The sequence below is a fragment of the Daphnia magna genome, unplaced genomic scaffold, assembly GCF_020631705.1.
Source record: "Daphnia magna isolate NIES unplaced genomic scaffold, ASM2063170v1.1 Dm_contigs544, whole genome shotgun sequence".
In the NCBI taxonomy this organism is placed as follows: Eukaryota; Metazoa; Arthropoda; class Branchiopoda; order Diplostraca; family Daphniidae; genus Daphnia; species Daphnia magna.
In genome coordinates this window covers 1-21170 of record NW_025533393.1, presented here as the reverse complement: position 1 = coordinate 21170, position 21170 = coordinate 1, and the positions used below count along the sequence as shown (strand labels likewise).

At 43.1% G+C, this 21170-nt stretch overlaps 3 protein-coding genes and 1 long non-coding RNA gene across 4 annotated transcripts; all 4 read left to right on the top strand.

Annotated features, from left to right (window-relative positions):
* Window positions 1-286: 286 nt before the first annotated feature.
* On the top strand, window positions 287-4212 carry LOC123469205. Its single transcript, XM_045168118.1, has 3 exons — window positions 287-3943; window positions 4002-4109; window positions 4177-4212. Exon 1 carries the CDS (start codon window positions 371-373, stop codon window positions 3704-3706), a length of 3336 nt encoding a protein of 1111 aa, XP_045024053.1. The 5' UTR covers window positions 287-370; the 3' UTR covers window positions 3707-3943; window positions 4002-4109; window positions 4177-4212.
* Window positions 4213-7779: 3567 nt separating this feature from the next.
* Window positions 7780-12389, top strand: LOC123469207. Its single transcript, XM_045168120.1, has 2 exons — window positions 7780-9044; window positions 9112-12389. Exon 2 carries the CDS (start codon window positions 9630-9632, stop codon window positions 12387-12389), a length of 2760 nt encoding a protein of 919 aa, XP_045024055.1. The 5' UTR covers window positions 7780-9044; window positions 9112-9629.
* Window positions 12390-12505: 116 nt separating this feature from the next.
* Window positions 12506-15238, top strand: LOC123469206. Its single transcript, XM_045168119.1, has one exon. The coding sequence runs from the start codon at window positions 12506-12508 to the stop codon at window positions 15236-15238; it is 2733 nt and encodes a 910-aa protein (XP_045024054.1).
* A 34-nt stretch (window positions 15239-15272) lies between these two features.
* On the top strand, window positions 15273-15790 carry LOC123469204. The gene is made up of 3 exons (XR_006642507.1): window positions 15273-15474; window positions 15533-15640; window positions 15708-15790. It is a non-coding gene; the product is annotated as an uncharacterized LOC123469204 (long non-coding RNA).
* Window positions 15791-21170: the final 5380 nt, after the last annotated feature.

Sequence of the window (21170 nt, the reverse complement as noted above, 5' to 3'; positions counted from 1 at the left end):
TACCATGAGTTTTTAGTTCTATATGTAAACAGCATCAAATATACTTGTATTCAATGTAAATACACTGTTATACCATGAGTTTTTACTTCTATATGTAAACTGCATGGAATATACTTGTATTCAATGTGAATACACTGTTATACCATGAGTTTTTACTTCTATATGTAAACTGCATGGAATATACTTGTATTCAATGTGACCGAGGAGTTCAAGTTGGCGGTATGAATCCTCGATCACTCAGATCACTCGATCACTCAGACTCACTCCTCGATCTCAGATCCGAGGAGTGGTGCAGGATGGAACCACAATCACAGCTGTCAGAACCAACACCATCATCGGATCGACCCAATTGGCTCAACTTACCGACGTGATGAGACAATTCTGCGAGACAGAAAATTTCGGCACCGAATATCAAGTCGCCGGGATGTCGGAAGATCATCGAAAGGCCGTCTCAATTTTAGACGGTGAAACCCGGAAGTTGAATGTGGGATATGAAGTGCCCATTACGTGGCGAGAAGGGGAGCCGAATTTAATGTGCAATCGTCGGATGGCCGACGATCGGTTCAAGAGTCTGCTGCGCCGATTTGAACGTGATCCAGAGTTCGAAGCCGATTACAGAAAAGCCATGCAGAAGAATTTTGAAAAGGGCTACGCATCTATACTATCCGGTATAGCTGCAGAAGAAGCGAAATACTTCCTTGCGCATCATGGAGTGTACAAGGGTCCGAAGCTTCGTGTAGTTTTTGACGCTGCGGCGCCCTTTAAAGGAAAGTGTTTAAACGACGCCATACTGAGTGGACCAGCTTTACAACCAGTGTTACCGGCCGTATTGACCCAGTTTCGAGAGGGAGAAGTAGCTTGGGCTGCTGATGTGGAGGCCATGTTTAGTCGCTTCCGTCTTCGCCCCGCCGACGCTAACTACTTTTGCTTCTTGTGGAGGGAGGTGGAGTCAGCTGAAACAATCGTCTGCCGTATGGATCGCCTTCCGTTTGGAGCCACATGTTCCCCTTTTATCGCTATCCATACCTGCCGTCGAGCCGCGATTGATGCAAAGGCGGATGAGAAAATTGTGGAGGTCATCAAGAAAAAGGTATACGTCGACGACTATTTAAGTTCAGCCAGTTCCGTCAGAAAAGGGTTGGAGGAAGCTGTTGTCGTCGAGAAGATACTGTCCGCCGCCGATTTGCATCTCCAAGGGTGGATTTCGAATTCACCCGAATTTGTCCAGTCAATCATAAAGCGCGACGCATCAGATTCAAGCAAAGCCACTCCGCCACCCACCAGTCATTCACTTTCGAATACCGAGAGCGGTAAGGTGCTCGGCCTGGTTTGGAACACACTAACAGATTCTCTAGGTTTCAGAGTGGAGAATCTGGAGGAGATTGAATTCACCCGTGCCGGAATCGCCAGCAAAGTGGCCAGCATCTTTGATCCTCTGGGAACGGCAGCCCCTTTAATTGTAAAGGCGAAAATTCGTTTACGATCTCTCGGGATGAAAGGAGTGAATTGGCTTGGAGCAGTGGACGAGAGCGACGAGAGCTGGTGGAAGTGCTGGTTTGCTGTCGTCCGTCAACTAATCAACACATCTTTGGATCGCTGTCTGTTTCCGGAAGAACACGAGATCGAGAATTCACAGCTGCACACCTTCTGCGATGCGTCCGAAGAAGCCTACGCCGCCGTTATTTACGTGCGGAATGCCTACCGTGACGGAAGGATCCGCATCAATCAGATCAAGGCCAGCAACAAGTTGGCGCCGAAGAAAACGATTTCCGTCCCTAAGCTGGAATTGAATGCTGCTCTTTTGGGTTCCAGATTAGCCAGATTTGTCAGCAGCTCTATTAGCCGCAAAATCGATAATCGATTTTTTTGGACCGACAGTAGCACCGTCCGGAACTGGATCAGAGCCACAGCCTCTTACTACCAGGTTTATGTATCGAATCGTGTGGGAGAAATCCAGACGCTGACCGAGCCGGAGGAATGGCTCTTCGTCCCGGGCAAGCTGAATCCAGCAGATGAAGCCACTCGATCGGTCATTGAAGGAGAAGGTCTCTCACAACGCTGGCTGAATGGTCCCGAATTTCTCTTCCAGCCGGAATCAGAATGGCCTCAAGATCTTCCTTGGATTGCTGTTCCGGACGAGATGCGTACCTGCCGAACTTATGCAGCTCAACTAGCAACAGATGTTTCCGATTGGTCCGACATCCCACTGAATCAATCCAACATCTCAGAATTCCTCAAGCTGGAGGGCCCCTCCTACCAGTTGATCGAGAGATGCCAAAAAGAGAGTTTTTATGAAGAGATAAACTGTTTGAAGAAAGGAAAGGCTATTCGTCCTACCTCCCATCTCCTCCAGCTCAGCCCATTTTTAGGACCGGATAATTTATTACGTTTGGGCGGGCGGATTGGCCACGCAAAATTGCCGTACGACTCCATCCATCCACCGATTCTACCCAGTAAGCATCCGCTGACGGAAAGGTTGATTGCCGTTCTCCACGAGCACACACATCATGCTGGAACGAACTTTCTCCTCGCGAAGATCAATCAGCATTTTTGGATCGTGAGGGGAAGAGAAACTGTGAAGAAGATCCGGCAAACCTGTCCGGTGTGCATTCGAGAGAGAGGAGCTCCTGTTGGTCAGCAAATGGGAGATTTGCCAGCCTTTCGTTTGGACTCTTACTCTCCGCCATTTTCTCATGTCGCCATAGATTGTTTCGGACCATTGGAGACCAGCCCTGGGAGAAATAGAGTATTCAAGCGTTACGGCGTCATCATTACCTGCTTGGTGACTAGAGGAGTCTTTTTAGCGCTCGCGGAATCTCTCTCCACTGAAGACTTTTTGCTAGTTTTTCGGCGCTTCATAGGTATCTACACCAAACCTGCAACCGTCCACTCGGACAACGGGACTAATTTCGTGGGAGCCGAGAACGAGCTTAATTCATTTATTCAAGAATTGCCAAAGAGTGGAGCGTTTCAACAGTTCCTGAAGGTGAAAAATATCGACTGGCGTTTCCAACCTCCGCGTGCTCCTCACTTTGGAGGCGCACATGAAAGTCTCGTTCGCTCAACAAAACGGGCGCTCTACCGGGCTCTGGAAATCGAGAAGGCTGGTTTGCGGTATCCGACAGATGAAATGCTTCGTACTCTATTGGCAGAAGTTGGTGGGATGCTTAACGCCCGTCCTCTAACTTACACCAGCACGGATCCAGCGGATTTTCGGCCTTTAACTCCAAACGATTTTTTGAATCGTCCGCCGACTTACGACTTACCGCCAGGAGATTTCTCACACGCCCTGCCCCGGGAGCGTTTTCGATATGTGCAACGCACAGCTCAACTCTTTTGGGACCTCTGGACCAAATTTTATCTTCCATCGCTCGTTCCGCGGAAAAAGTGGAAGACTAAACAGCAGAATCTCGCTATAGGAGACGTCGTGTTGATGATCGACTCCAATCAGCCCCGCGGTCAATGGAAGCTCGGACATATAATCAAAACTTTCCCTGGAGAAGACGGCCTGGTCAGAGTGGTCGAGGTCCAAGCCGACACCGGAATTTATAAGAGAGCTGTTCATCGCCTGTGTCTTCTAGAACGTGCGCCGAAGGATTCCTCTACGATCGAGAATAGTCAAGCTGATCCAGCGGAGGCGAGTAGGAAGATCTCAACTGCTCATTGTCATCGCCTCAGAGCTTATTATTGTTCTATTTCACCGTAACTGACTCATCGATGTTGCGTTTCGATTCGGGGGAGAATGTTCCGGCGAAATTATGTTTGTGTCGATTTATCGCAATCTGGCAACACTCTTTTCCATTTCTTTCCCGCTGTCAGAAATACGCCCTAACATTCGTCTGCCTCTCGTTTCTATGTCAGGTTGTCAGAGTTTGAGTTCTTCTAAATCACCGGCATTTACGTTTCTTTCTGTGATTTTGTTCCATTTTTCTGTCTAACAGAGGTGAGAAATGTCCCATATGTGTTTCCATATGTCTTGTACTAATTATCTATATCTGCAGCTCAACTGTCTTGAGATATTCTGCATTCTGTCAGTTTATTCCACTGTGTGATTCGTTCTATGGTCTACAAAGCTTGCAAGCAACTTATGTTTTGTCCTTGCTTCGCAGGTATAATTAGTGCTAGTCTTATTATATATTATGTTACATGTTCTTATTCTATCTTTGCCTCTTTCAGGCACCATCGTTAACTCTTACAGTCATACTGCCATTCAAGTTGGCGCCGAAGAAAACGATTTCCGTCCCTAAGCTGGAATTGAATGCTGCTCTTTTGGGTTCCAGATTAGCCAGATTTGTCAGCAGCTCTATTAGCCGCAAAATCGATAATCGATTTTTTTGGACCGACAGTAGCACCGTCCGGAACTGGATCAGAGCCACAGCCTCTTACTACCAGGTTTATGTATCGAATCGTGTGGGAGAAATCCAGACGCTGACCGAGCCGGAGGAATGGCTCTTCGTCCCGGGCAAGCTGAATCCAGCAGATGAAGCCACTCGATCGGTCATTGAAGGAGAAGGTCTCTCACAACGCTGGCTGAATGGTCCCGAATTTCTCTTCCAGCCGGAATCAGAATGGCCTCAAGATCTTCCTTGGATTGCTGTTCCGGACGAGATGCGTACCTGCCGAACTTATGCAGCTCAACTAGCAACAGATGTTTCCGATTGGTCCGACATCCCACTGAATCAATCCAACATCTCAGAATTCCTCAAGCTGGAGGGCCCCTCCTACCAGTTGATCGAGAGATGCCAAAAAGAGAGTTTTTATGAAGAGATAAACTGTTTGAAGAAAGGAAAGGCTATTCGTCCTACCTCCCATCTCCTCCAGCTCAGCCCATTTTTAGGACCGGATAATTTATTACGTTTGGGCGGGCGGATTGGCCACGCAAAATTGCCGTACGACTCCATCCATCCACCGATTCTACCCAGTAAGCATCCGCTGACGGAAAGGTTGATTGCCGTTCTCCACGAGCACACACATCATGCTGGAACGAACTTTCTCCTCGCGAAGATCAATCAGCATTTTTGGATCGTGAGGGGAAGAGAAACTGTGAAGAAGATCCGGCAAACCTGTCCGGTGTGCATTCGAGAGAGAGGAGCTCCTGTTGGTCAGCAAATGGGAGATTTGCCAGCCTTTCGTTTGGACTCTTACTCTCCGCCATTTTCTCATGTCGCCATAGATTGTTTCGGACCATTGGAGACCAGCCCTGGGAGAAATAGAGTATTCAAGCGTTACGGCGTCATCATTACCTGCTTGGTGACTAGAGGAGTCTTTTTAGCGCTCGTGGAATCTCTCTCCACTGAAGACTTTTTGCTAGTTTTTCGGCGCTTCATAGGTATCTACACCAAACCTGCAACCGTCCACTCGGACAACGGGACTAATTTCGTGGGAGCCGAGAACGAGCTTAATTCATTTATTCAAGAATTGCCAAAGAGTGGAGCGTTTCAACAGTTCCTGAAGGTGAAAAATATCGACTGGCGTTTCCAACCTCCGCGTGCTCCTCACTTTGGAGGCGCACATGAAAGTCTCGTTCGCTCAACAAAACGGGCGCTCTACCGGGCTCTGGAAATCGAGAAGGCTGGTTTGCGGTATCCGACAGATGAAATGCTTCGTACTCTATTGGCAGAAGTTGGTGGGATGCTTAACGCCCGTCCTCTAACTTACACCAGCACGGATCCAGCGGATTTTCGGCCTTTAACTCCAAACGATTTTTTGAATCGTCCGCCGACTTACGACTTACCGCCAGGAGATTTCTCACACGCCCTGCCCCGGGAGCGTTTTCGATATGTGCAACGCACAGCTCAACTCTTTTGGGACCTCTGGACCAAATTTTATCTTCCATCGCTCGTTCCGCGGAAAAAGTGGAAGACTAAACAGCAGAATCTCGCTATAGGAGACGTCGTGTTGATGATCGACTCCAATCAGCCCCGCGGTCAATGGAAGCTCGGACATATAATCAAAACTTTCCCTGGAGAAGACGGCCTGGTCAGAGTGGTCGAGGTCCAAGCCGACACCGGAATTTATAAGAGAGCTGTTCATCGCCTGTGTCTTCTAGAACGTGCGCCGAAGGATTCCTCTACGATCGAGAATAGTCAAGCTGATCCAGCGGAGGCGAGTAGGAAGATCTCAACTGCTCATTGTCATCGCCTCAGAGCTTATTATTGTTCTATTTCACCGTAACTGACTCATCGATGTTGCGTTTCGATTCGGGGGAGAATGTTCCGGCGAAATTATGTTTGTGTCGATTTATCGCAATCTGGCAACACTCTTTTCCATTTCTTTCCCGCTGTCAGAAATACGCCCTAACATTCGTCTGCCTCTCGTTTCTATGTCAGGTTGTCAGAGTTTGAGTTCTTCTAAATCACCGGCATTTACGTTTCTTTCTGTGATTTTGTTCCATTTTTCTGTCTAACAGAGGTGAGAAATGTCCCATATGTGTTTCCATATGTCTTGTACTAATTATCTATATCTGCAGCTCAACTGTCTTGAGATATTCTGCATTCTGTCAGTTTATTCCACTGTGTGATTCGTTCTATGGTCTACAAAGCTTGCAAGCAACTTATGTTTTGTCCTTGCTTCGCAGGTATAATTAGTGCTAGTCTTATTATATATTATGTTACATGTTCTTATTCTATCTTTGCCTCTTTCAGGCACCATCGTTAACTCTTACAGTCATACTGCCATTCAAGTTGGCGCCGAAGAAAACGATTTCCGTCCCTAAGCTGGAATTGAATGCTGCTCTTTTGGGTTCCAGATTAGCCAGATTTGTCAGCAGCTCTATTAGCCGCAAAATCGATAATCGATTTTTTTGGACCGACAGTAGCACCGTCCGGAACTGGATCAGAGCCACAGCCTCTTACTACCAGGTTTATGTATCGAATCGTGTGGGAGAAATCCAGACGCTGACCGAGCCGGAGGAATGGCTCTTCGTCCCGGGCAAGCTGAATCCAGCAGATGAAGCCACTCGATCGGTCATTGAAGGAGAAGGTCTCTCACAACGCTGGCTGAATGGTCCCGAATTTCTCTTCCAGCCGGAATCAGAATGGCCTCAAGATCTTCCTTGGATTGCTGTTCCGGACGAGATGCGTACCTGCCGAACTTATGCAGCTCAACTAGCAACAGATGTTTCCGATTGGTCCGACATCCCACTGAATCAATCCAACATCTCAGAATTCCTCAAGCTGGAGGGCCCCTCCTACCAGTTGATCGAGAGATGCCAAAAAGAGAGTTTTTATGAAGAGATAAACTGTTTGAAGAAAGGAAAGGCTATTCGTCCTACCTCCCATCTCCTCCAGCTCAGCCCATTTTTAGGACCGGATAATTTATTACGTTTGGGCGGGCGGATTGGCCACGCAAAATTGCCGTACGACTCCATCCATCCACCGATTCTACCCAGTAAGCATCCGCTGACGGAAAGGTTGATTGCCGTTCTCCACGAGCACACACATCATGCTGGAACGAACTTTCTCCTCGCGAAGATCAATCAGCATTTTTGGATCGTGAGGGGAAGAGAAACTGTGAAGAAGATCCGGCAAACCTGTCCGGTGTGCATTCGAGAGAGAGGAGCTCCTGTTGGTCAGCAAATGGGAGATTTGCCAGCCTTTCGTTTGGACTCTTACTCTCCGCCATTTTCTCATGTCGCCATAGATTGTTTCGGACCATTGGAGACCAGCCCTGGGAGAAATAGAGTATTCAAGCGTTACGGCGTCATCATTACCTGCTTGGTGACTAGAGGAGTCTTTTTAGCGCTCGCGGAATCTCTCTCCACTGAAGACTTTTGCTAGTTTTTCGGCGCTTCATAGGTATCTACACCAAACCTGCAACCGTCCACTCGGACAACGGGACTAATTTCGTGGGAGCCGAGAACGAGCTTAATTCATTTATTCAAGAATTGCCAAAGAGTGGAGCGTTTCAACAGTTCCTGAAGGTGAAAAATATCGACTGGCGTTTCCAACCTCCGCGTGCTCCTCACTTTGGAGGCGCACATGAAAGTCTCGTTCGCTCAACAAAACGGGCGCTCTACCGGGCTCTGGAAATCGAGAAGGCTGGTTTGCGGTATCCGACAGATGAAATGCTTCGTACTCTATTGGCAGAAGTTGGTGGGATGCTTAACGCCCGTCCTCTAACTTACACCAGCACGGATCCAGCGGATTTTCGGCCTTTAACTCCAAACGATTTTTTGAATCGTCCGCCGACTTACGACTTACCGCCAGGAGATTTCTCACACGCCCTGCCCCGGGAGCGTTTTCGATATGTGCAACGCACAGCTCAACTCTTTTGGGACCTCTGGACCAAATTTTATCTTCCATCGCTCGTTCCGCGGAAAAAGTGGAAGACTAAACAGCAGAATCTCGCTATAGGAGACGTCGTGTTGATGATCGACTCCAATCAGCCCCGCGGTCAATGGAAGCTCGGACATATAATCAAAACTTTCCCTGGAGAAGACGGCCTGGTCAGAGTGGTCGAGGTCCAAGCCGACACCGGAATTTATAAGAGAGCTGTTCATCGCCTGTGTCTTCTAGAACGTGCGCCGAAGGATTCCTCTACGATCGAGAATAGTCAAGCTGATCCAGCGGAGGCGAGTAGGAAGATCTCAACTGCTCATTGTCATCGCCTCAGAGCTTATTATTGTTCTATTTCACCGTAACTGACTCATCGATGTTGCGTTTCGATTCGGGGGAGAATGTTCCGGCGAAATTATGTTTGTGTCGATTTATCGCAATCTGGCAACACTCTTTTCCATTTCTTTCCCGCTGTCAGAAATACGCCCTAACATTCGTCTGCCTCTCGTTTCTATGTCAGGTTGTCAGAGTTTGAGTTCTTCTAAATCACCGGCATTTACGTTTCTTTCTGTGATTTTGTTCCATTTTTCTGTCTAACAGAGGTGAGAAATGTCCCATATGTGTTTCCATATGTCTTGTACTAATTATCTATATCTGCAGCTCAACTGTCTTGAGATATTCTGCATTCTGTCAGTTTATTCCACTGTGTGATTCGTTCTATGGTCTACAAAGCTTGCAAGCAACTTATGTTTTGTCCTTGCTTCGCAGGTATAATTAGTGCTAGTCTTATTATATATTATGTTACATGTTCTTATTCTATCTTTGCCTCTTTCAGGCACCATCGTTAACTCTTACAGTCATACTGCCATTCTGGCAGACAAATCTTTACTCACAATACATTGAAGAGAAAACCACTACCGGCCTATGCTCTAATTTAGCTCTTGAACATTTGGTCCTTCGAACCGGAGCTTTAGTCAGTGAAGGTGGTGGCCAGCTTATTCTTCAGCCAACATCATTCTGCTACACGAGTCCTGTAGCCAGACCACTACTGCCAGCATTTACAACGTTGGCCTGTCATCATCCTGCTGTTCAAGTCCATCGTGTGCAGCCATTCTACACAGCCAACATCTATTGTTGGCCAGCCATCATCCTGCTACACGAGTCCTGTAGCCAGCCTACTACAGCCAGCATTTACAACGTTGGCCAGTCATATCACTGCTGCCCAGTTCTTCATGGTCAGCTGCTTCCCACATTCGTCATTGGTTCTTCATCCTTCTACTGTCCAGGCCTTCGTGGTCAGCTTGCGTCAACCAACGCTTCCGTCAACGTGAGCTGTGTATTTACTCCACCCATATGCCTTATATGATTCATCCAACTAGATCAACCGAAGCCCAGGCAGCTCATGCCCAATCCGCTCAAGCCAATTCAGCCATGCCGAATCCTGGTTTCGGATCCAGCCAAGAAGAAGAAGAAGGTCGAAAGGTGAGCCCACCTGTTGGAGATGTCGAGCTCACAAAGAAGAGGAGAACCACCGTCCGCCGTCAGATCACCTCGACGATTCGACAGATTCGTGCCAGTATCGATCAGTGTGGATCGCGTGGAAGTATAGGTGGCCTCGTCAAACACCTCCAGAGCTTAGCAACAACAGCTACACTCTTGCACACTGACTTGCTAATAGTCGAAGATGCAAGTGAGACCGAAAGGCAAGAGGACAAACATTTGATGTATGTTCAACAGATAGGGGACGCGATCGCCGAAGCTGATGAACACCTGAAGTCAAGAGCTGACGAAGCCCCTTCGGTAGTGAACGGCGGACGCGCTAAGAGAGTGACAGAAGAGGAGATTCGCGCAGCAAAGCAACTGATCGAGCAGACCCGTACACTAGCAGAGCAGGCTCGAAAGCGAGCGGAGGAACTTCAGATTCAACAACAACAAGCAGAGGAGGCTCTCCAAGATCTACAGCAAGACGATGCCAACCCCGACAACTTCTCTTCCGTAAGCAATAGGGGCGGATCATTTACGAAATTGGCAGCAGATTGGAAACGAAAACAAGCTCAGCAGAATACCGCTCCCGACGATTGGATTGACGGTTATGCCAACGGAACATTGAAACCTATCTACACAGCTGGATCCCGATCGTCAGTGAAAGCAGACCTAGAGCCCTTTTCCGGAAGATCCCTGGACTGGTTCGCGTGGATCGACCTTTTCCGCGCTTTAGTTCACGACACAGCAAAATCACCAGGGGAAAAGTTGGCGCTGCTTCATCGTTACGTGAGAGGAGATTGTCTCGACGTGATCCATGGCCTAGGAGGAGGAGAAGGAGCTTATATTGAGGCTCTGATACGCCTCAAGGAGTCATGTGGTCGGCGCGATGTGATGCGGGCCGCTCATATACAAGCCATAGAAGGCCTCGAACTCAAAAACGATCCCGCCATCTTTAAAAGGTACGCTGAAAAGGTACGGACTCATCTGTTTGACCTCTCTCGTATCGGGGAGACGTCTTCTGCGGGATTGATTGAGAAGATTTGCTTGAGGCTTCAGCTACACGACCGTCTAGCATGGAACGATGGCCGAAAAGGAGGTTTGGAGACAAGAAGCTTAAATACGTTTGGAGTTTGGCTTTGTGAGAGAGCTGCTGCCTATCAAAACGCTTACAGTATAGCGGCTGAACAGACGACAGCGGCTCAGAAACCCAACGTACGCTTTGCTGCCCGTGCTAACCCAGTTTCTTCCAAACAATCATCCATGCCACAAACCTCATCGAAATCCGCTTCACGCTCGTTTTGTTTCAAGTGTGAAGGTGATCATAAACTCGAGATTTGCGGCGCCTTTAAATCATCTTCTGTAGGGGATCGTGTCGGCTTCTGTGCAAAGCATCGACTGTGTTTTGGTTGTCTGAAACCAAGACATTCGATCCGTTTCTGTCCTCAACGGAAGCCCTGTAGTCAATCCGGCTGCACCTTGTTTCATCACGCGCTACTACACGACGTCAATCGAGCTAATCCGGATACTTCCATCACTGCGCGCCCAGCTAGTCTACGCAGCGACATCGGAAGCAATCGAAGAGTGGCGATGGGAATGATGCGACTCAAGATACAAGATGCAGACGGCCACTGGATAACAGCGAATGTTTTCGTGGATGAAGGAAGCGACTCCACCTTGATGCGGCAAGGATTCGCCAAACTCCTGAAGCTTCGTGGCGCTCATCACATCCTTACCGTCGTCGGAGCCGGGAACGTCATCAACCATTACCCCTCCCAGCGAATCAGTTTCGGCATTAGAGACTCAGATGGATCTATCGTCACCATTACCTGCTCAACGTTACCAACCGTTGCCAGTGATACACCTGTAACCGATTGGCCAGTTCTAAAGAAACGTTGGAGCCATCTAGCTGATCTACCAGTGACGATGACAGGTGGTAAAGTGGACATATTAATCGGTACTGATCGTTCTCCTCTCGTCACAGCATTGGAATCAAGAATTGGCGGTGATTATGAACCTACGGCAGTCCGAAACCGGTTCGGGTGGTTGATCCGAGGAGTGGTGCAGGATGGAACCACAATCACAGCTGTCAGAACCAACACCATCATCGGATCGACCCAATTGGCTCAACTTACCGACGTGATGAGACAATTCTGCGAGACAGAAAATTTCGGCACCGAATATCAAGTCGCCGGGATGTCGGAAGATCATCGAAAGGCCGTCTCAATTTTAGACGGTGAAACCCGGAAGTTGAATGTGGGATATGAAGTGCCCATTACGTGGCGAGAAGGGGAGCCGAATTTAATGTGCAATCGTCGGATGGCCGACGATCGGTTCAAGAGTCTGCTGCGCCGATTTGAACGTGATCCAGAGTTCGAAGCCGATTACAGAAAAGCCATGCAGAAGAATTTTGAAAAGGGCTACGCATCTATACTATCCGGTATAGCTGCAGAAGAAGCGAAATACTTCCTTGCGCATCATGGAGTGTACAAGGGTCCGAAGCTTCGTGTAGTTTTTGACGCTGCGGCGCCCTTTAAAGGAAAGTGTTTAAACGACGCCATACTGAGTGGACCAGCTTTACAACCAGTGTTACCGGCCGTATTGACCCAGTTTCGAGAGAGGGAGAAGTAGCTTGGGCTGCTGATGTGGAGGCCATGTTTAGTCGCTTCCGTCTTCGCCCCGCCGACGCTAACTACTTTTGCTTCTTGTGGAGGGAGGTGGAGTCAGCTGAAACAATCGTCTGCCGTATGGATCGCCTTCCGTTTGGAGCCACATGTTCCCCTTTTATCGCTATCCATACCTGCCGTCGAGCCGCGATTGATGCAAAGGCGGATGAGAAAATTGTGGAGGTCATCAAGAAAAAGGTATACGTCGACGACTATTTAAGTTCAGCCAGTTCCGTCAGAAAAGGGTTGGAGGAAGCTGTTGTCGTCGAGAAGATACTGTCCGCCGCCGATTTGCATCTCCAAGGGTGGATTTCGAATTCACCCGAATTTGTCCAGTCAATCATAAAGCGCGACGCATCAGATTCAAGCAAAGCCACTCCGCCACCCACCAGTCATTCACTTTCGAATACCGAGAGCGGTAAGGTGCTCGGCCTGGTTTGGAACACACTAACAGATTCTCTAGGTTTCAGAGTGGAGAATCTGGAGGAGATTGAATTCACCCGTGCCGGAATCGCCAGCAAAGTGGCCAGCATCTTTGATCCTCTGGGAACGGCAGCCCCTTTAATTGTAAAGGCGAAAATTCGTTTACGATCTCTCGGGATGAAAGGAGTGAATTGGCTTGGAGCAGTGGACGAGAGCGACGAGAGCTGGTGGAAGTGCTGGTTTGCTGTCGTCCGTCAACTAATCAACACATCTTTGGATCGCTGTCTGTTTCCGGAAGAACACGAGATCGAGAATTCACAGCTGCACACCTTCTGCGATGCGTCCGAAGAAGCCTACGCCGCCGTTATTTACGTGCGGAATGCCTACCGTGACGGAAGGATCCGCATCAATCAGATCAAGGCCAGCAACAAGTTGGCGCCGAAGAAAACGATTTCCGTCCCTAAGCTGGAATTGAATGCTGCTCTTTTGGGTTCCAGATTAGCCAGATTTGTCAGCAGCTCTATTAGCCGCAAAATCGATAATCGATTTTTTTGGACCGACAGTAGCACCGTCCGGAACTGGATCAGAGCCACAGCCTCTTACTACCAGGTTTATGTATCGAATCGTGTGGGAGAAATCCAGACGCTGACCGAGCCGGAGGAATGGCTCTTCGTCCCGGGCAAGCTGAATCCAGCAGATGAAGCCACTCGATCGGTCATTGAAGGAGAAGGTCTCTCACAACGCTGGCTGAATGGTCCCGAATTTCTCTTCCAGCCGGAATCAGAATGGCCTCAAGATCTTCCTTGGATTGCTGTTCCGGACGAGATGCGTACCTGCCGAACTTATGCAGCTCAACTAGCAACAGATGTTTCCGATTGGTCCGACATCCCACTGAATCAATCCAACATCTCAGAATTCCTCAAGCTGGAGGGCCCCTCCTACCAGTTGATCGAGAGATGCCAAAAAGAGAGTTTTTATGAAGAGATAAACTGTTTGAAGAAAGGAAAGGCTATTCGTCCTACCTCCCATCTCCTCCAGCTCAGCCCATTTTTAGGACCGGATAATTTATTACGTTTGGGCGGGCGGATTGGCCACGCAAAATTGCCGTACGACTCCATCCATCCACCGATTCTACCCAGTAAGCATCCGCTGACGGAAAGGTTGATTGCCGTTCTCCACGAGCACACACATCATGCTGGAACGAACTTTCTCCTCGCGAAGATCAATCAGCATTTTTGGATCGTGAGGGGAAGAGAAACTGTGAAGAAGATCCGGCAAACCTGTCCGGTGTGCATTCGAGAGAGAGGAGCTCCTGTTGGTCAGCAAATGGGAGATTTGCCAGCCTTTCGTTTGGACTCTTACTCTCCGCCATTTTCTCATGTCGCCATAGATTGTTTCGGACCATTGGAGACCAGCCCTGGGAGAAATAGAGTATTCAAGCGTTACGGCGTCATCATTACCTGCTTGGTGACTAGAGGAGTCTTTTTAGCGCTCGCGGAATCTCTCTCCACTGAAGACTTTTTGCTAGTTTTTCGGCGCTTCATAGGTATCTACACCAAACCTGCAACCGTCCACTCGGACAACGGGACTAATTTCGTGGGAGCCGAGAACGAGCTTAATTCATTTATTCAAGAATTGCCAAAGAGTGGAGCGTTTCAACAGTTCCTGAAGGTGAAAAATATCGACTGGCGTTTCCAACCTCCGCGTGCTCCTCACTTTGGAGGCGCACATGAAAGTCTCGTTCGCTCAACAAAACGGGCGCTCTACCGGGCTCTGGAAATCGAGAAGGCTGGTTTGCGGTATCCGACAGATGAAATGCTTCGTACTCTATTGGCAGAAGTTGGTGGGATGCTTAACGCCCGTCCTCTAACTTACACCAGCACGGATCCAGCGGATTTTCGGCCTTTAACTCCAAACGATTTTTTGAATCGTCCGCCGACTTACGACTTACCGCCAGGAGATTTCTCACACGCCCTGCCCCGGGAGCGTTTTCGATATGTGCAACGCACAGCTCAACTCTTTTGGGACCTCTGGACCAAATTTTATCTTCCATCGCTCGTTCCGCGGAAAAAGTGGAAGACTAAACAGCAGAATCTCGCTATAGGAGACGTCGTGTTGATGATCGACTCCAATCAGCCCCGCGGTCAATGGAAGCTCGGACATATAATCAAAACTTTCCCTGGAGAAGACGGCCTGGTCAGAGTGGTCGAGGTCCAAGCCGACACCGGAATTTATAAGAGAGCTGTTCATCGCCTGTGTCTTCTAGAACGTGCGCCGAAGGATTCCTCTACGATCGAGAATAGTCAAGCTGATCCAGCGGAGGCGAGTAGGAAGATCTCAACTGCTCATTGTCATCGCCTCAGAGCTTATTATTGTTCTATTTCACCGTAACTGACTCATCGATGTTGCGTTTCGATTCGGGGAGAATGTTCCGGCGAAATTATGTTTGTGTCGATTTATCGCAATCTGGCAACACTCTTTTCCATTTCTTTCCCGCTGTCAGAAATACGCCCTAACATTCGTCTGCCTCTCGTTTCTATGTCAGGTTGTCAGAGTTTGAGTTCTTCTAAATCACCGGCATTTACGTTTCTTTCTGTGATTTTGTTCCATTTTTCTGTCTAACAGAGGTGAGAAATGTCCCATATGTGTTTCCATATGTCTTGTACTAATTATCTATATCTGCAGCTCAACTGTCTTGAGATATTCTGCATTCTGTCAGTTTATTCCACTGTGTGATTCGTTCTATGGTCTACAAAGCTTGCAAGCAACTTATGTTTTGTCCTTGCTTCGCAGGTATAATTAGTGCTAGTCTTATTATATATTATGTTACATGTTCTTATTCTATCTTTGCCTCTTTCAGGCACCATCGTTAACTCTTACAGTCATACTGCCATTCTGGCAGACAAATCTTTACTCACAATACATTGAAGAGAAAACCACTACCGGCCTATGCTCTAATTTAGCTCTTGAACAGTGAATACACTGTTATACCATGAGTTTTTACTTCTATATGTAAACAGCATCAAATATACTTGTATTCAATGTGAATACACTGTTATACCATGAGTTTTTACTTCTATATGTAAACAGCATCAAATATACTTGTATTCAATGTGAATACACTGTTATACCATGAGTTTTTACTTCTATATGTAAACTGCATGGAATATACTTGTATTTAATGTGAATACACTGTTATACCATGAGTTTTTAGTTCTATATGTAAACAGCATCAAATATACTTGTATTCAATGTGAATACACTGTTATACCATGAGTTTTTACTTCTATATGTAAACTGCATGGAATATACTTGTATTCAATGTGAATACACTGTTATACCATGAGTTTTTACTTCTATATGTAAACTGCATGGAATATACTTGTATTCAATGTGAATACACTGTTATACCATGAGTTTTTAGTTCTATATGTAAACAGCATCAAATATACTTGTATTCAATGTGAATACACTGTTATACCATGAGTTTTTACTTCTATATGTAAACTGCATGGAATATACTTGTATTCAATGTGAATACACTGTTATACCATGAGTTTTTACTTCTATATGTAAACTGCATGGAATATACTTGTATTCAATGTGAATACACTGTTATACCATGAGTTTTTAGTTCTATATGTAAACAGCATCAAATATACTTGTATTCAATGTGAATACACTGTTATACCATGAGTTTTTACTTCTATATGTAAACTGAATGGAATATACTTGTATTCAATGTGAATACACTGTTATACCATGAGTTTTTAGTTCTATATGTAAACAATATCAAATATACTTGTATTCAATGTGAATACACTGTTATACCATGAGTTTTTACTTCTATATGTAAACTGCATGGAATATACTTGTATTCAATGTGAATACACTGTTATACCATGAGTTTTTAGTTCTATATGTAAACAGCATCAAATATACTTGTATTCAATGTAAATACACTGTTATACCATGAGTTTTTACTTCTATATGTAAACTGCATGGAATATACTTGTATTCAATGTGAATACACTGTTATACCATGAGTTTTTACTTCTATATGTAAACTGCATGGAATATACTTGTATTCAATGTGAATACACTGTTATACCATGAGTTTTTAGTTCTATATGTAAACAGCATCAAATATACTTGTATTCAATGTAAATACACTGTTATACCATGAGTTTTTACTTCTATATGTAAACTGCATGGAATATACTTGTATTCAATGTGAATACACTGTTATACCATGAGTTTTTACTTCTATATGTAAACTGCATGGAATATACTTGTATTCAATGTGAATACACTGTTATACCATGAGTTTTTACTTCTATATGTAAACTGCATGGAATATACTTGTATTCAATGTGAATACACTGTTATACCATGAGTTTTTAGTTCTATATGTAAACAGCATCAAATATACTTGTATTCAATGTGAATACACTGTTATACCATGAGTTTTTAGTTCTATATGTAAACAGCATAACAAATATACTTGTATTCAATGTGAATACACTGTTATACCATGAGTTTTTACTTCTATATGTAAACTGCATGGAATATACTTGTATTCAATGTGAATTCACTGTTATACCATGAGTTTTTACTTCTATATGTAAACTGCATGGAATATACTTGTATTCAATGTGAATACACTGTTATACCATGAGTTTTTACTTCTATATGTAAACAGCATCAAATATACTTGTATTCAATGTGAATACACTGTTATACCATGAGTTTTTACTTCTATATGTAAACAGCATCAAATATACTTGTATTCAATGTGAATACACTGTTATACCATGAGTTTTTACTTCTATATGTAAACTGCATGGAATATACTTGTATTTCAATGTGAATACACTGTTATACCATGAGTTTTTAGTTCTATATGTAAACAGCATCAAATATACTTGTATTCAATGTGAATACACTGTTATACCATGAGTTTTTACTTCTATATGTAAACTGCATGGAATATACTTGTATTCAATGTGAATACACTGTTATACCATGAGTTTTTACTTCTATATGTAAACTGCATGGAATATACTTGTATTCAATGTGAATACACTGTTATACCATGAGTTTTTAGTTCTATATGTAAACAGCATCAAATATACTTGTATTCAATGTGAATACACTGTTATACCATGAGTTTTTACTTCTATATGTAAACTGCATGGAATATACTTGTATTCAATGTGAATACACTGTTATACCATGAGTTTTTACTTCTATATGTAAACTGCATGGAATATACTTGTATTCAATGTGAATACACTGTTATACCATGAGTTTTTAGTTCTATATGTAAACAGCATCAAATATACTTGTATTCAATGTGAATACACTGTTATACCATGAGTTTTTACTTCTATATGTAAACTGCATGGAATATACTTGTATTCAATGTGAATACACTGTTATACCATGAGTTTTTAGTTCTATATGTAAACAACATCAAATATACTTGTATTCAATGTGAATACACTGTTATACCATGAGTTTTTACTTCTATATGTAAACTGCATGGAATATACTTGTATTCAATGTGAATACACTGTTATACCATGAGTTTTTAGTTCTATATGTAAACAGCATCAAATATACTTGTATTCAATGTGAATACACTGTTATACCATGAGTTTTTACTTCTATATGTAAACTGCATGGAATATACTTGTATTCAATGTGAATACACTGTTATACCATGAGTTTTTACTTCTATATGTAAACTGCATGGAATATACTTGTATTCAATGTGAATACACTGTTATACCATGAGTTTTTAGTTCTATATGTAAACAGCATCAAATATACTTGTATTCAATGTGAATACACTGTTATACCATGAGTTTTTACTTCTATATGTAAACTGCATGGAATATACTTGTATTCAATGTGAATACACTGTTATACCATGAGTTTTTAGTTCTATATGTAAACAGCATCAAATATACTTGTATTCAATGTGAATACACTGTTATACCATGAGTTTTTACTTCTATATGTAAACTGCATGGAATATACTTGTATTCAATGTGAATACACTGTTATACCATGAGTTTTTACTTCTATATGTAAACTGCATGGAATATACTTGTATTCAATGTGAATACACTGTTATACCATGAGTTTTTAGTTCTATATGTAAACAGCATCAAATATACTTGTATTCAATGTGAATACACTGTTATACCATGAGTTTTTACTTCTATATAGTAAACTGCATGGAATATACTTGTATTCAATGTGAATACACTGTTATACCATGAGTTTTTAGTTCTATATGTAAACAGCATCAAATATACTTGTATTCAATGTGAATACACTGTTATACCATGAGTTTTTACTTCTATATGTAAACTGCATGGAATATACTTGTATTCAATGTGAATACACTGTTATACCATGAGTTTTTAGTTCTATATGTAAACAGCATCAAATATACTTGTATTCAATGTGAATACACTGTTATACCATGAGTTTTTACTTCTATATGTAAACTGCATGGAATATACTTGTATTCAATGTGAATACACTGTTATACCATGAGTTTTTACTTCTATATGTAAACAGCATCAAATATACTTGTATTCAATGTGAATACACTGTTATACCATGAGTTTTTACTTCTATATGTAAACTGCATGGAATATACTTGTATTCAATGTGAATACACTGTTATACCATGAGTTTTTACTTCTATATGTAAACTGCATGGAATATACTTGTATTCAATGTGAATACACTGTTATACCATGAGTTTTTAGTTCTATATGTAAACAGCATCAAATATACTTGTATTCAATGTGAATACACTGTTATACCATGAGTTTTTACTTCTATATGTAAACTGCATGGAATATACTTGTATTCAATGTGAATACACTGTTATACCATGAGTTTTTAGTTCTATATGTAAACAGCATCAAATATACTTGTATTCAATGTGAATACACTGTTATACCATGAGTTTTTACTTCTATATGTAAACTGCATGGAATATACTTGTATTCAATGTGAATACACTGTTATACCACTGAGTTTTTAGTTCTATATGTAAACAGCATCAAATATACTTGTATTCAATGTAAATACACTGTTATACCATGAGTTTTTACTTCTATATGTAAACAGCATGGAATATACTTGTATTCAATGTGAATACACTGTTATACCATGAGTTTTTACTTCTATATATAAACTGCATGGAATATACTTGTATTCAATGTGAATACACTGTTATACCATGAGTTTTTAGTTCTATATGTAAACAGCATCAAATATACTTGTATTCAATGTGAATACACTGTTATACCATGAGTTTTTACTTCTATATATGTAAACTGCATGGAATATACTTGTATTCAATGTGAATACACTGTTATACCATGAGTTTTTAGTTCTATATGTAAACAGCATCAAATATACTTGTATTCAATGTGAATACACTGTTATACCATGAGTTTTTACTTCTATATGTAAACTGCATGGAATATACTTGTATTCAATGTGAATACACTGTTATACCATGAGTTTTTACTTCTATATGTAAACTGCATGGAATATACTTGTATTCAATGTGAATACACTGTTATACCATGAGTTTTTAGTTCTATATGTAAACAGCATCAAATATACTTGTATTCAATGTGAATACACTGTTATACCATGAGTTTTTACTTCTATATGTAAACTGCATGGAATATACTTGTATTCAATGTGAATACACTGTTATACCATGAGTTTTTAGTTCTATATGTAAACAGCATCGAATATACTTGTATTCAATGTGTGAATACACTGTTATACCATGAGTTTTTACTTCTATATGTAAACTGCATGGAATATACTTGTATTCAATGTGAATACACTGTTATACCATGAGTTTTTAGTTCTATATGTAAACAGCATCAAATATACTTGTATTCAATGTGAATACACTGTTATACCATGAGTTTTTACTTCTATATGTAAACTGCATGGAATATACTTGTATTCAATGTGAATACACTGTTATACCATGAGTTTTTACTTCTATATGTAAACAGCATCAAATATACTTGTATTCAATGTGAATACACTGTTATACCATGAGTTTTTACTTCTATATGTAAACTGCATGGAATATACTTGTATTCAATGTGAATACACTGTTATACCATGAGTTTTTACTTCTATATGTAAACTGCATGGAATATACTTGTATTCAATGTGAATACACTGTTATACCATGAGTTTTTACTTCTTATATGTAAACAGCATCAAATATACTTGTATTCAATGTGAATACACTGTTATACCA